Genomic DNA, 16147 nt, shown 5'->3' with positions numbered 1-16147 from the left:
TCCTGCCTCAGCCTCCCGAGTAGCTGGGACAACAGGGGCCCGCGACCTCGGCCGGCTAGTTGTTTGTATTTTTTAGTAGAGACGGAGTTTCACCAGGTTAGGCAGGATGGTCTTGATCTCCCGACCTCGTGATCCGCCCGTCTCAGCCTCCCAAAGTGCTGAGATTACAGGCTTGAGCCACTGAGCCCGGCCTACCAAATCTAATTCTTTCCCTAATCATTCCCTATGTTGTTGCTCAATGTAAAATCATCCCTGTGGTCAAGAGATATAAGAGGAAAGAAGACAGGCATTTGGCTGATACTTGCGATTCCCTGTCTGTGGTTATTCATCTGAGGTTGCAGAGACAGAAAGACCAAGCTTTCAGGAAACCTTGTAACTACAAATGCCTCCAGAAGAAGGAAGAGGCTGGCTAGATTGGAAGAGTCATGATAAAAGGGACTTTTTCTTGTTTGCACCACTATCTAGTGGCATTTGGGAGGGTGTTGTGAGGGTGGGGTTAGGCAATAAGGGAGTGTGTTTTCTACATGAAAGTTAAAACAATAATAAAACCAACCAAGAGGATCTGTTTTCTGTCATTACCATGTGTTGGCAATGCTTAACGAGATCAGGGATGAAATTCTCTTCAACTTGAGGGCAGACCCCTCCTAGTGCCCTCCTCCCACTTACACTATGCCCCTGTGCAGTGCCAGGCACATAGCAGGTATGAATCACAGAAAAGATGCTAAGATGGAAAATAAGAATATGAAACACTCCCCTCCCCCATGATTCCTTTGTTGCTTTTCCTATTGATTTTTTTAAAACATGAAAACCATAGTGTCAACTTCCCATAGTATTTTGTACATCTCTGGTCCTTATTAAAATCCTGTACTGTCTTTTGGATTCCACAGCTCAGGAAGAATATCCATTAAATGAGGACAGAGGAAAGTAATGAACAAGGACTGGCCAATTAGACGTGGATAAAATTCTGAAAGCCCTGAGATTATGGACCCTAACAAGACAAGGTTGAAGAGTTGAAGTCTTTGCACACAATGTGGTATATTCACTGTAGGGTGGTTACCAGATTAACTCCCTTTTCCCAGAAGCATGGCGGATTTAGGTTCTATGGACTTAATAGATAACAGAGGTTCTTTGTCAGGGATGTCTTTCTAGCATCAAGGAAAGTGGAAGCCTGTAAATGAATTCCAGAAGTCTTTGTTTATCAGGAGAAAGAAGTGTGTTTTCCACTAAATTCAATTTTTAATGACTGTTGCATACTTTCTGAAGCATTAAATTCACCTGTATACTACTTCGATGACAGAGGAAGAATCATGCACAAGGTAAAAGCCAATGGAAAACTTTGGGTGATAATGGTGTGTCAATGTAGGTTGATTGATTGCAACAAATGTGGCACTCCTATGGGGGACATTGATAATGGGAGAGGCTGTGCATGTGTGAGGGCAGAGGGTATATGGGAACTCTGTACTTTCTGCTCAGTTTTGCTGTGAACCTAAAACTGCCCTAAAAATAATCTTTTAAAATACCAATGTGGGAGGGGAAGAACTATTGCCACTGCATAAAAATAATTAGTTTCACTTGCATAATGCTTTAAAACTTAGCTACTGCTGGGTGCAGTGTCTCACACCTGTAATCCCAGCACTTTGGGAGGCCGAGGTGGACGGATTACCTGAGGTCAGAAGTTTGAGACCAGCCTGACCAATGTGGTAAAACCCCGTCTCTATTAAAAATACAAAATTAGCCGGGCATGGTGGTGGGCACCTGTAATCCCAGCTACTTAGGAGGCTGAGGCAGGAGAACTGCTTGAACCCAGGAGGCAGAGGCTGGCAATGAGCCGAGATTGCACCATTGCACTCTAGCATGGGCGACAAGAGCAAAACTCCGTCTCAAATAAATAAATAAATAAATAAATAAATAAACAAAATAAAAATAAAACCTAGTTAGGTGGTTTCATTCTCTTATATCATCCTGTGAAACTAGAAGGACAGATGTTCTTATTTCCATTTTTCAAGATGAAGAAATTAAAACTCAGAGAGCTAAAGTGACTTGTTTTTGTCTAAAGAACAAACAAGTATTCAAATTAGGTCTGAAATGAGTCTTCTGTTTCTAAGTCTTATGACCCACTAATGCACTTTCCACCTGTATCTATAACAATTCACAAGCTTTTAGAGACAAAAGAAATCTTATTTTTGTCACAGGGTAGATACTCAAAGTAAACATTTTATGGATTATCAATGTAGTTAAATAAAACATTAGCATAAGAAAAAGAAATGTAACTGAAATTATGACAGAAAAGAAAGATTGTCCAAATTATAAGGTGCTAATATGCTTTTAAAAACTTCAGAATGGGCCAGGCATGGTGGCTCACTCCTGTCATCCCAACACTTTGGGAGGCCAAGGCAGCAGAAGGATTGATTGAGCCCAAAAGTGTGAAACCAGCCTGGGCAACATAAGGAGACCCTGTCACCACAATAAAGTAAAATAAAATTAGCCAGTCATGGTGGACAAACCTGTGGTCCCAACTACTAGGGAGGCTAAGTTGGGGAAATCACTTAGGCCTAGGAAGTTGAGGCTGCAGTGAGCCATGATCACACCACTGCACTTCAGCCTAGACAACAGAACAAGACTCTGTCTCAACACAAAACGACAAAACACCAAAAAACTCCAGAGTGATAAGTGGACTATTCCTAAATCACCAACACTAATGGGCCTATGCCAGTAATGAAGGAGAACAGAAAGTCTCATAGTAGATCAAACAAATTCCTGATTTCCCAGGATTGGGAGGTCCAGAAAGAAACCACAGGGAACACAGGGACAAAAATAATGCTTTGCCCACCAATATTGATATGTCTGGGTCTTAGGATACAGGCTTAGGATAAAGGAAGTGAGGTTTTTTTTGTTTTGTTTGTTTTTTAATCCAGTGAGCTGGGTCTTAGAATAAAGGCAGTGAGTTTCTGTATATCAGTTTTAATTTCCTAATAATTATAGTAGCAATAACCAGTGCTTATTGAGAACTTACTTTGTGCTGGATTTTGTTCTAAAACCAATGTACTTTTCTTAGATTTTTTAGTGAATAAAAAATTAACTTTGCAATATCATAATAACCTTTGAAGTAATCAGAAAGTGCCTGGCTTTACAAAGATCTGGGACTTGCCATTCTTGGTTCTCAAATGCTAGTGCTGGCATCACTGAAAGGGCATAAAGTGAAGGCCTGACAGCCATCCTGTGAATGTCAGACAGCTCTGGACCCACAGAGGAATGTAGACATTCCCTTTTAAAACAATAATTTAACTATGTTAAGGCTCTAGCTCATTTTCTCATTATTTCAAAAATGTGATTTTTTTTTGAAACAGAATTTCGCTCTTGTTGCCCAGGCTGGAGTGCAATGGTGTGATCAGCGCTCACCGCAACCTCCGCCTCCTGGGTTGAAGGGATTCTCCTGCCTTGGCCTCCCGAGTAGCTGGGATTATAGGCACCTGCCACTTTGCCTGGCTAATTTTTGTATTTTTGGTGGAGACAGAGTTTCACCATGTTGGCCAGGCTGGTCTCAAACTCCTGACCTCAGGTGATCTGCCTGCCTCAGCCTCCCAAAGTGCTGGAATTACAGGCATAAGCCACCGTGCCTGGCCAAAATCTGATTTTAAGGCACTTTCACTGCCATACAATTCTGTAATGTTAAGCTTCTTCCATGTTGCCAACAATTTCAAAGAGCAAAAGGCAGGTATGTAAAAATCACTGAGGGTGGTTTGTAGCATCATTGAGGGTGCTCATCAGGGATAGAGTAATAAGATATCTAAGATATTTATGGAGGTTTAGTAGTGATCTGAGCCCTATACCAGACATATATAGTTACAGATTTCCAGGTAAGGTCAAAACATGGGGAAAATATCCCTTTGTAATATTCCCCCTGGCATTTTGTTTTCTTCCACCTGCTTGTTTCTCTCTCTCTCTCTCTCTCTCTCTCTCTCTCTCTCTCTCTCTCAGAGACAGAGTGTTGCTCTCGCTTGTTGCCCAGGCTGGAATGCAGTGGTACAATCATAGCTCACTACAATCCTGAAATCCTGGGCTCAAGCAATCCTCTCATCTCAGCCTCTCAAGTAACTAGGACTACAGGCAAGCGTCACCAAGCGTGACCTGGAATCTCTTTTAAATAGGATAGAATCCTTTCCGAACTGGCAAAGAATCTTAACATGAAAATGCCTAGGGGGGTGATATTGACCTAAATCTACAATAGGTATAGACTTTGGCATCAGAGCTGAGGTTTGTCTGAATAAGACTGTGTGGTGTGATGTGAGGAGAGATTTGGGATGGTGAATTCTTAAGTAAGGTTTAGGGGGAGATGCAGAAAAAGGGTCCAAAGATAAACATCTGACTGCCCCAACCACTGCCTAATAATCAGTATTCCCTTGCGATGCTCAGGCTTCAGGGATTGCCCAGTGACAAGTGACTGCAGTCTGGAAGCATTTAAGATGACTGGCACCAGACTTCTGGCGAACACAGAGGGAGAGCATTTATCCTGCCTGAAGGTTTATTCCATTTATTCCAACAGAAGTGTGATATCTCAGGCATAGGCTCAAGTTCTCTCCTCTCTGGGTATCCATGAGTGATTGCTGCCAACCACTCAGTACCTCCAAGGTCACAGCAGAGCTCTGCAGAGCAAGTCCCCAACCTGCTGAACCATCAGTCCTTTTTCCTTAGAACACTTCCCATGTCCTGACAAAACAATTTTCTAATCAAAACACCCCCAACGTGGTCATTTCTATCCTCACAAAAGATAATATAATTTAAATGAAATTGTGGAATGCTAAACGAGACCCAAACCCCAAAGCACTAAAATTTTCTATCAAGCAGAGCCACCTAGCGGTAAAATGGAACATTTTTAAAAAATTTCCATTTATTTTCTCACTCCAGTTTACAGTTACCCACTTTAAGACTGTCGCCTCCATCTGTTTTCCTTACCAAACATCTATTTATCCAAGGTAAACAAACCTACAGTTTGTCATAATTGGAAAGTTTTATGACCAAAACAGAAGCTGAGGCAACAGTGTCTCCTCAGAAGGGCAAGAAAATGTCAATACTAATTTATTTCTAAAGATAAAGAGCCCTAGGATATTTACTTTATAGCCTTCTATTTTCTGTAACATACTTCCTCTTCTCCACACCATGCACATATCCACCCATGTAAATGGTCTCATACAATTTATAGGCACAGAGAAGCCTAGTTCCCAATCCCCTCCCTGCTATATACATATAATCTGTGGCAGAAATGAGAAGTACCTTGGGTTGTGATTTGATTCCTTCTCTTCCTTCAAGGTAGGTAAACATTCATAGTCAGCTAGGACAGAATAAAAGCAAACTCATTGTTAGTTACTGAAATTGTATCTTCTATCCACAAACCTGATACAGTTGAATACCATAGTTCTCTGATCTGCGTGGTTACTTGTGCTAAAATGGCCTCGCCAAGGAGTGACAGTGGTGAAAAGATTAATGATGTCAAGGTTCTTGAAATGGAAAAAGCGCTAATAACACAGATACAAAACTTCAACGTGCCTCTGACCCTGGAAAGGACACAATTCATCACTGCTTGGTTATTCTGTCCCTGTAGCACCCCAGTGCTCCAAAAGCTAGAATCTGCACGTCTCAGGATAGACACTGGAATAACATGGCTTCGCCTGAGGTTCCAGTGTGTCTGCAGAATGATTTCATCAGATTGCATGGTAGAAAAGAATTGGGTAAAGTGGGAAAATAGCCAATCTTCCTATGGTCATGAGTTCCTTTCTATACACCACTCGTTATTTTTAAGGGCAAAAAAATTCTTTGATTCTATCACCTATATGTCAAAATAACTCAGCTTTAGTTGTCAAATAGAAATGCCTTTTCCAGTTTTCTGGTTTTAGTGAGCATGACAGAATCATGATTTTATATTTCACAAAATCTCTGGCACAAAACGTAATACAACAACATAGTAAGAAGAGATTGCCTTTCTGCAGTGAATTTTTTTCTTCTACTTTTTTTTCTGCATTTAAAAAATTCTACTATGTATGCATATTACTTTTAGCAACTGAAAACAACAAAATGAGATTCCTGAAGTACTATCTCAATGACCCGCCCCATCCTCAAATAGAATGGCTTTACAGAGTCCTTCTTTCCTGTTAGAAATTGTACAGGTTAGCTGAGTGGCTCTTTTTTGAAATCACATCTTGATAAGCCTGTGGTAGTAATAATTCTTTGTTTGTTTGTTTGTTTGAGATAGAGTCTTGCTCTGTCGCCCAGGCTGGAGTGCAGTGGTGCGATCTCGGCTCACTGCAACCTCTGCCTCCTGGGTTCAAGCTATTCTCCTGCTTCAGCCTCCCTAGTAGCTGGGAGTACAGACATGCGCCACCACACCCAGCTAATTTTGTATTTTCAGTAGAGATGGAGTTTCACCATGTTTGCCAGGCTGGTTTCGAACTCCTGATCTCAGGTGATCCACCCGCCTCAGCCTTCAAAAGCGCTGGGGTTATAGATGTGAGCCGCCGTGCCTGGCCTGGTAGTAATAATCCTTATAACCAGTCTCTGAATTTTCGAACTCTACCACAGAGTGTTGCATTTGACAGACTCTAGGGTATTTTTTTTTAAGATAAATGGTAAAAAATACAAATGATATGATAATGCTGGGTTTTTATTAATTTAATCTAAGTAGTAAAATAATTAATTTTAAAGGGAATTTAAAAAAGAAAAAGCAGCTGTCGTCATTTTAAAGTCCCATTATTGATTTACTAAAAAGTAAGGAACATGGACTTCCATTACCGCCAGATATCAATTGGAAGTTGTTATATGCGGTATGTGTATCACCATCTACATGAGCAATGTCCAATAGAGCATTCTAAAGTGATAGAAATATTCTACATTACACTATCCACTTAAGTAGCCATTGGCTACTAAACACACGATATTTTTAATTTTAGTTTTAATTAATTTAAATTTAAATAGCCACATTTGGTGATTGTCTATTACGTTGAACAGCACAGATCTATGGCTACTACATTTGATAAAGTTTTATATCCATAGTCAGTTTAAAATTATAGATCTCTAAATTCTGTAATGTATAAGTTAATGCCAGATGCTAACTTTTTCCAGATCATTTGGCCTCAGAGATTTCCTTTCTTGAGTAAAATACCATTTTCTGCTTCAAAAAGACCATTTCAACAACTTGTACAGAAATAAAAACATGTGGCAACAATTAAGCTGAATATTTAAATATTGTCAGACCAAGTTTATTATCTGCATGTACCAGATCTAATGTGGGATTGGGCTCTGTCTCACTCCAGGATTTATTGAGATATTTATAAAGCTGTTGCAGCCTTCTGTTACTAAAGAGGAAAGAAAAAAAAAAAAACTTTAGGTTACCACATACCATTTCTATTCATGCTGTTCATCCATTTATCAAGCTCTTCCATTTCAATTTCCATAACAGAGGGTGTATCTTCCTCAAAAATAGGGCTAGAAATAGAGAGCAAAAGGCTTGTTGGAAAGAAATGTGAAATGTGTCTGATTTCATTTGGAAAGAGACTAGAGCGCTCATCCTGGGGAAGATGAACTTGATTCAGTGCCTTATGCTCTAGGGAAGCCTGAGGGCTTCCCCTTGTCCAAACTATCAAACTTCAGTAGGAAGAAAGGCTACCACACAAGCATACATTTATCACAGGTCCAAAAGTGGGGTGCCCACAGGCCCAGCAAGTGGACTACAAGGGAACCCGAGAGACTGACTGCTCCCCTGAAGGTACAAAGTCAAGTCTGCAAGGCTCCCAGGGTGAGGCCCTTCCGGGGAGTTGCCACATTAAGCATTTTAGCCTTGCTTAATTTCACTTCCTCTTCCTTGGGGTTTTTTGATCAGTGCCCCAGGTCAAGAGGCCACTGTCAACAGGCTATAGTTATCACCTGTCCCTTCAATTCCCAGGCCTTTCCCTCTTGGAGAAATGGAGCAATTGCTTTCAGAAATTCCCCGCCCTCACTTGCAGAAGCTCAAAGTGCACAGTCAAGGGACAGAGCCCATGGTTAGTGGAGATGGGGCTGGGGAAAGAGGGACCACCAGCTCTGAAAGCAGCATAGGCAGTACACTGTGTAGAGGAAGCCACAAAGTTTCTAAACCAGGAGGCTGCTTGGAAGGTGGGGAGGGGATGGCATCACCCCAGAACATGCTTCTGAGTGGAGGCTTGTTTTTCTCTCTCCCACCCCCCCTTCCCTCCCTCCTCTCCCTTCCTCCTGCTCCTCCCACTCTTCCCTTCTTCCTCCTCTCTCTCTCCCATCCCTGGGGGTTCTTGCTGTGCGAACTTCTGCTTCGACCAGGGATCTCCTGCTAAATACCAGCTCAAGTATCTTTCCAGGTGATAAAATTTCTAATCAGAGTAAATGAAACGACATCCTTGAAATACAACTAGGGATGGAATATTTAACTGCTATGCACTTGAAATTGGCAGCAGTCAGGATTCTTTCCTGAACGTAGGACAACGAAATACAGCAGATGACACACTGTCCTTGCCCAGATCACACTCACACGCTGGATAGGGTTTGGGGATGCCAGCACATCCTCCCTTAGGCTACCAGAGATCTCCAGCCCAGCCTGGGAAGCAGGAGAGCTCCGCAAGGTGTCAGAACAAAAACACCTGAAAAGGCAGCTGTCTGCCCTAACTGTTGCTGTTCACACCCCAGGTGGATCAGAAGCAGCAGGGAAAACTTACACTTTCACGTTTTCATTTCCCAGTTCATCTAAAAGGAAATGAACATAAAGGTCATGTTAGCTTTGTTCTTCTGTAACAACTTTTAATCTCAACAACAGCTGAAGTCTGCTTTACAAAGAGAGCAAAATGACATTAAGTAATGTTTTTAAAGGAGCGATCATTAACTTAAACAAGTGCGGATTGCCATGTTGAAACTAGGTCCTAATCCCTGTGAAATCTGCTTTCTTTTAGATGTGGATGGTCAGCGGAGACCACTCACTTCAGATCAGATGTTCATCTGTCTTTATTTTTTACATCCACAAGAAGAGGAAAACAGTGGTAAGGAAAGGGAGGGTGAAACAAGAGGGCTTGCTCCTTGGCCTCCTTCAGTAAAATGTCCCAGATCTAGAGGTCGCTGCTTCATTTCCTGTGATACACCATGCTGAACACTGTGGCACTGTGCCTCACTCCTGGCAGAGGATGTGGTCTCTTCCATCAAGGGCTCCCCTTGGAATTTTCCTTTTACCCCTGCTCTTTGCATGGCCGGATCCCTCACATCCTCAGGGTCCCAGCTTAAATACTCTTTCCTCAGGGAGGTCTTCCCCACCTCCTCTATATAAAGCAGGGCCCATCTTTCCTGTTGCTCCCCAGCTCAGCACCTTGCTTGCATCCTTCATAATATTGGCCACAATTTCTCATTGGTCAACTCGTCTGTTTGATTTTTTTTTTTTTCTGTCTGTCTCTCTTACTGGACCATAAGTGCAGAGGGACAGGGATCATGTCTGTCTTACTCATTGTGGTATCCCCCCAGCTCTGAGCCAGCTAGCACAGTACCTGGTAAATGCCTAGTCAATATCAGTGGAATAAATGATTAGGTGTTAACCTCAATTGTCCAGCACTGGGGTTCAACTCATGTCCAATATTTTGGACTTAGCATAGTGAAACTTCCAAGAAGCCTGTTTTTAGTTCCCATTGCTTGAGGTGAGAGTCAGGTAACTGTTTACAAAATGGCTCTAACGCACATCAGACTCCAAATGAACAAGTGGTGAGAATCGGAGCCTGATGTCCCAGCTGAAGCCCTGCTTCATTTGACAGGAGAACCAACACATCCAGAGAAATTAGGCAATGATGTTGAGTGGATAGCATAGGCCTACTGCATCATTTATGATGTGAAAATGATTGAAAAGCAAACCATTTTGTAGGGTCCACCAAATAGTCAGACGTTTCTGATTCTTGGCAATCAGAGGCCTCCTATTGTCTGTCCTGGAGAAATGGAGGCCCTCAGTGAAGGAACACAACCAGCAGACACCTGGAACTGAGTTCCTGGCGGCAGTGAGCTGCTGTAATTTCCTGTGGGTTGGCAAGCTTGAATGGCATTGCTAATCCAGGAAAGCTGGGCACAGATGTAAGTTTCATGCCATCACTGCTTGCCTTCCAGGAGCTGCAGGCTATGTCCTCTTGCCCTCCAGGAGGAATCTAAAGCTTCCTGCAGATGCCTGACTCCTCAGAAACTTAGATGGGAAAAGGAGAATACACACACCCCCCACACACACAAACACACACTTTCTATCTAAAATATACAGGCCATTTCCTTAAGGAATTTTACTATAAATAAAGCTCCTACACAATTGAACATCCCTACAGGTGACCCATAAAGATCCTCCTGTTTTGTCACTCCCTCCTCCTCCCTCTCCCTTTTTCCCTGCTGAATAATTCCTGACTAATTTCCCGGAGAGCAAGTGGCTGCATGGCCCCACCATTGTGGGCATGGATTTATCTTTATAATCTGGGTTCCCCACAGGCTTCAGGGTGAGCAAAAGCTAGCCTGCATGCAGATGAAGGAAAACTTTTAAAAGCCATTACAAAAGTGCTCCAGATGCACCAAATGTGAAGCTCCTGTAATCAGTATCAAAACAGAGCAAAAAGCTTTCTGTGGCCTCATCTTCCCTGCTCCATGGCTATTACCTCTGCTCCAGCCACCATGGCAACAGAAAAACATCTGGGAGGGCACACAAAGAGCAGAGCATTAAACCAGGAGGGAGACCAATTACTTGTCCTCAGCAATCAGGCTCTGCCTGCTCCACTCCACCGGCCTATGTCTATTTATGAATAGCCACCTATTCCCTTTGCAACCAGGAGGCAAATGCAGCTCTTACAAAGCTCCATCTCAACCTCCCCTCCATTCCATTTTCCCTGCAACAATCCTTCCATTTCATCTCCTCCGACCCACTTTGTCCTCCTCCTTCAGTTCCTACGTGACCCCCACTTAGCCTGACAGTACCCTCCTCTCAGGTCCTCTCCTTTGTACATCTGACAGTGGGGTTGTCTGGTGGAGGCTAGGGGAGGGCAGGAGCTACAGGAGCCTCTGTCTTCCTTATCTTGTTTCCATGCTGAGCAGTGAGCAAGAGAAAGAGTCTCTTTCCAGAAGATTTACTGAGCAAGCCAGGCATCATGTAGCCACAGCCTGTTTAAAGTGGTAGTTTATTGCCAGCTGTTTTCCCTGCAGCTCTTTCAGAGAGACCTCGCACATCAAGACACTGCAGATTTAATGCCGGGAGGTCTAGGAAGAATGATAGCAGAACATCACGTTACTACACCATGTTTCCCTTTCCCTGGACATGAAACGGACAAGCCCAAAGGAAAAAGTAATTTCCAATCAGATGAAGTGTTCTAAAAGTTTTGGCCAAGTCCTCTCCCAGTGTCAGATTTAAAGACTTATTTCCTGGTATAGTATAACAGACCAGGCTCTATCCACGTGGGGTAAGAAACAGTATGTCTGCTTCTAACTTTCCCAGGGGACATAGTGTGCAGGTATCCATGCCCTCCTGTAAAGCATTTCTGTGGGAACTTTCCAAGCAACATACTGCTCTGACCTTCCATGATAATTGTATTTTACCTGAAAAAAATCACATTTTGCTAATGTAAATATTGTGCTTTTATGAACTTTGAGCATTCAGTTTTTCTAAAATGATATCCCTCTATTAAGCAGCTAGTGATCATGTCTGTATTAAAGCATTGGCTGATAAGAGAAAAAAATTCAAATAAAACTCTCTATCAAAAACTTTCATGATAAGCCAATTGTTTTGAAATTCTAAGTTTTCTCTGTTGTGTTTTTTAAAGTTAGGCATATTTAAGGTAAAAACAATGTACCAATTCATAGTAAGGATAATGTACAAATTTGGCTTTCCCTCTGAGAGTAGATGTTCTTTAAAAAACATTCTAACATTCTTTAATTAAGTCACTTATTCAACAAACAAACAAACAGCTAGTGTGTGTTGGACTAGGCATTGAGTTAGGTAAAGGGATGGTAATAAGCTAGCACTTAGCACTTATGCCAGGTTCTGACTTTTTCTAAGTGATTTGCCTATATAAACCATTTAATTCTCACAACTCTATGAGGTAGGTATTGAATTTGCGCATTTTACAGATGAAGAAACTTAATCAGAGAGTCACAGTGCCAGGAAGTGCAAGCCAACCAAGCAGTGTATGTGGTTCGAGTCTGGACTGTCAACCTCAATGCTACACTGTCACACAACACAAATAAGACCAGTTCTTGGATCTCTTGGGCCTTAACGACAACATAACCCAGAAAGAAAAGAAGAAAGATAAGAAAAGAAAAAAGGAAGGAAGGAAGGAAGGAAGGAAGGAAGGAAGGAAGGAAGGAAGGAAGGAAGGAAGGAAGGAAGGAAGTCACTAACTTATGACAGTGTGAATACTGTGAACAAAGAGTGTGAACAAAGTATTCTGAGAGCACAGAAGAGGTAGTAATTAATTTTGCCTAGGGAAGGATTATTCAAGGCTTCCTAAAAACTGGACCCTAGCAATGGGGTGTGGTGGCTCACATCTGTAATCCCAGTGCTTTGGGAGGCTGAGGTGGGAGGATCACTTGAGCCTAGGAGTTTGAGACTTGCCTGAGCAACATTACAAGATGCCGTTTGTACAAAACATTTTTTTAAAATATAAAAAACTACCCAGGCATGGTTGCACAGGCCTGTAGTACCAGCTACTCTGTAGGCTGAGGTGGGAGGATCACTTGAGCTCAAGAGTTTGAGGCTGCAGTGAGCTAGGATCGTGCCACTGCATTCCAGCCTGGGCGACAGAGCAAGGCCCTGTCTCTTAAGCAAAACAAAAACAGACCTGGGCCCTAAAAAATGGGATGGCAGTTTGCCAAGCAGACAAGAAGAAAATTCCAGACGGAAGAAATGGTATCAACCAGGCATGGAGGCTCCCTGAAAGTCAAGTCATGTTTTGGGAACAGCAAATATTTCAAGTGTAGTTACAGTGGAGGATACATGGGCCATGTCTGAGGTTGAGGCTGGCTCTCACTTGTAAATGGCTTTTGAACCATGAGACTTTCACAATGAAATTCAATGAAAAATCAATTTCTGGATTTGGAGCCTAAGAGTCCCACCATGTGTGAGTGGATACTTCTGACATCCCCCCAACCCTTGACTCCATTAGGTAAAACCAGCCATGGTTTGGGGAAGGAAATCATGACTTTCCCTGAATTTTAAAAAATTTAAAAAGCTCTGTTTGCTTTTTTTTCTTAAATAGAAAGAAGCCTCCATATGACTATGTTATTAGGAAGTCCTGAAATTTCAAGCAGTGGAGAAACATGTGTATTTCCTACTTCCTTGGAATCTATTATGTCAGCCTCTGCCATGAAAGGAAATACTCTTTGGGGCTTCTTTCCCAGCTCACATTTGCCTCAGCTGCTGGCAATGAAAGGTTCCTCTGGCACAGGGACAGTGAGGGAGGCATGTGGGACAAAGGCATGGCCCCAAAGCCAGAGGTGCCCTGTGGTGGGAGTGAGGGACATAAAGTGAGTTTTGTATACATGTATGACTATGTATTGTATTAGAGATGTTCCTATCCTTTGAGTAACTTTTTGGAAAGACTATAAAGGCTTCAACTTAAAAATCGAATCTGAGCGGAGCGCGGTGGCTCACGCCTGTAATCCCAGCACTCTGGGAGGCCGAGGCGGGCGGATCATGAGGTCAGGAGATAGAGACCAACCTGGCTAACACGGCGAAACCCCGTCTCTACTAAAAATGCAAAAAATTAGCCGGGCGAGGTGGTGGGCGCCTGTATTCCCAGCTACTCAGGAGGCTGAGGCAGGAGAATGGCGTGAACCTGGGAAGTGGAGCTTGCAGTGAGCTGAGATTGTGCCACTGCACTCCAGCCTGGGCGACAGAGCAAGACTCCGTCTCAAAAAAAAAAAAAAAAAAAAAAATCGAATCCAAGTAATTTTTACTACCACAAACCAAAAGTACCCAAGTCTGCTTTGGACCTAGAACTACCCTGACCCCTAGCACATGATGCTCCTTGAATCAGAACTGAATACTCTCAAAGTGGGTCTCTGACTGAGGGAATTTCTATCTAATTGGTTTTCAGATTGATGTTACTAATCTTTAGACAGTTGAAGAATTTGATTATAAAAGTTAGCATAGCTTCAATGGGAACAAGAACAATGCTTCCTCCAGGACTTTTCAAGATCAAATTGGGATGTGGGGTGGTGGAGAAAATAAAATCTGTGACAGAAATATGGATGAAAGAACGCTCTTCTTGTGGTGATGACCCCAGGGCCTCTAGCCTTCCCATCCCTAACCCTAATCTGACCCACTTCTTGATCAGCCTTTTTCTTTCCCCAAATTATACAGGATCTTCATCTGGAGATGGCAGCAGCAGAAAAGCATCCCCCAGAAATATGCAGGTTCAGGTCCACACCACTGCGATAAAGTGAGTATTGCAATAAAGCAAGTCACATTAATTTTTTAGTTTCCAAATGCATAAAAAGTTATGTTTTTTCTACAGTGTAGTCTATTAAGTGTGCAACAATATTGTGTCTACAGAGACAATGTATATACCTTAATTTAAAATACTTTATTGCTAAAAAATGCTAATGATGGTCTGAGCCTTCCGCGAGTTGTAATGATTTTTCTGGTGGAGGGTCCTGCCTTGATGCTGATGGCTACTGACTGCTCAGGGTGGCGGCTACTGATGGTTGGGAAGGCTGTGGCAATGCCTTAAAGTAAGATCACAGTGAAATGTGTCACATTGATTGACTCTTTTCCACAAAGATTTCTCTGTAGCATATGATGCTGTTTGATAGCATTTTACCCGCAATAGAATTCATGATTGGAGACAATTCTCACAAAACCTGCCGCTGATCTACCAACTATGTTTATGTAATATTCTAAATCCTCTGTTGTCGTTTCAACAACGTTCATGGCATCTTCACCAGGAGTAGATTCTATCTCAAAAAAAAAAAAAACCCACTTTATTTGTTCATTCAGAAGAAGCAATTTCTCAGCCACTTAATGTTTTATCACGAGATTGCAGCAATTCCATGGCATCTTCAGGCTTCACTTCTTATCCTAGTTTTCTTGCTATTTCTACCACATCTGCAGTGACTCCTCCACTCAAGTCTTGAACCCTTCAAAGTCATCCGTGGGTCTTGGAATCAACTTCTTCCAAAATCCTGTTGATGCTGATATTTTGACCTCCTCCTATGAATGGGAAATGTTCTTAATGGCATCTAGAATGGTGAATTCTTCCCAGAAGATTCCTTCCCAAATTTATCAGAGGACTCACCATCTATGGCAGCTATGGCCTTACAAAATGTATGTCTTAAACAATAAGACTTGAAATTCAAAATGACTCCTTAATCCATGGGCTGCAGAATGGATGTTGTATCAGCAGGCATGAAAACATTAGTCTCCTTGTACATCTCCATCAGGGCTCTTGGGTGACCAGGTGCATTGTCAACGAGCAGTAATATTTTTAGTGGAATCTTGTATTTTGAGCAGTAGGTCTTTTTTTTTTTTTTTTTTTTTTTTTTTTTTTTTTTTTTTTTGAGACGGAGTCTCGCTCTGTCGCCCGGGCTGGAGTGCAGTGGCCGGATCTCAGCTCACTGCAAGCTCCGCCTCCCGGGTTTACGCCATTCTCCTGCCTCAGCCTCCCAATTAGCTGGGACTACAGGCGCCAGCCACCTCGCCCGGCTAGCTTTTTTTTTGTATTTTTTAGTAGAGACAGGGTTTCACCGTGTTAGCCAGGATGGTCTCGAACTCCTGACTTTGTGATCCGCCTGTCTCGGCCTCCCAAAGTGCTGGGATTACAGGCTTGAGCCACCGCGCCCGGCCGAGCAGTAGGTCTTAATGGTGGGCTTAAAATATTCAGTAAACCATGCTATAAACAAATGTGCTAACATCCAGGCTTGGTTGTTCCACTTACAGAGCACAGGCAGAGCAGATTTAGCATAATTCTTAAGAGCTGTCATATTTTCAGAATGGTAAATNTGGAGTGCAGTGGCCGGATCTCAGCTCACTGCAAGCTCCGCCTCCCGGGTTTACGCCATTCTCCTGCCTCAGCCTCCCAAGTAGCTGGGACTACAGGCGCCAGCCACCTCGCCCGGCTAGCTTTTTTTTTGTATTTTTTAGTAGAGACAGGGTTTC

At 42.6% G+C, this 16147-nt stretch overlaps 1 protein-coding gene across 2 annotated transcripts in view; it reads right to left on the bottom strand.

Annotated features, from left to right (window-relative positions):
* TMEM154 (transmembrane protein 154) overlaps positions 1 to 16147 on the bottom strand; it is a 59350-nt gene that overhangs the window by 10428 nt on the left and 32775 nt on the right. For both annotated transcript variants that reach the window (XM_017871118.1, XM_017871119.1), the window contains exons 4-6: positions 8715 to 8742; positions 7391 to 7476; positions 5272 to 5329 (exon numbers count right to left, since the gene is read on the bottom strand). In XM_017871118.1, the coding sequence (XP_017726607.1) occupies positions 5272 to 5329; positions 7391 to 7476; positions 8715 to 8742 (172 nt within the window). The remainder of the gene's footprint in view (positions 1 to 5271; positions 5330 to 7390; positions 7477 to 8714; positions 8743 to 16147) is intronic.

This window comes from Rhinopithecus bieti, unplaced genomic scaffold, assembly GCF_001698545.2.
Source record: "Rhinopithecus bieti isolate Rb0 unplaced genomic scaffold, ASM169854v2 scaffold_3878, whole genome shotgun sequence".
Taxonomy (NCBI): domain Eukaryota; kingdom Metazoa; phylum Chordata; class Mammalia; order Primates; family Cercopithecidae; genus Rhinopithecus; species Rhinopithecus bieti.
This window is presented reverse-complemented; position numbering and strand designations above follow the sequence as displayed.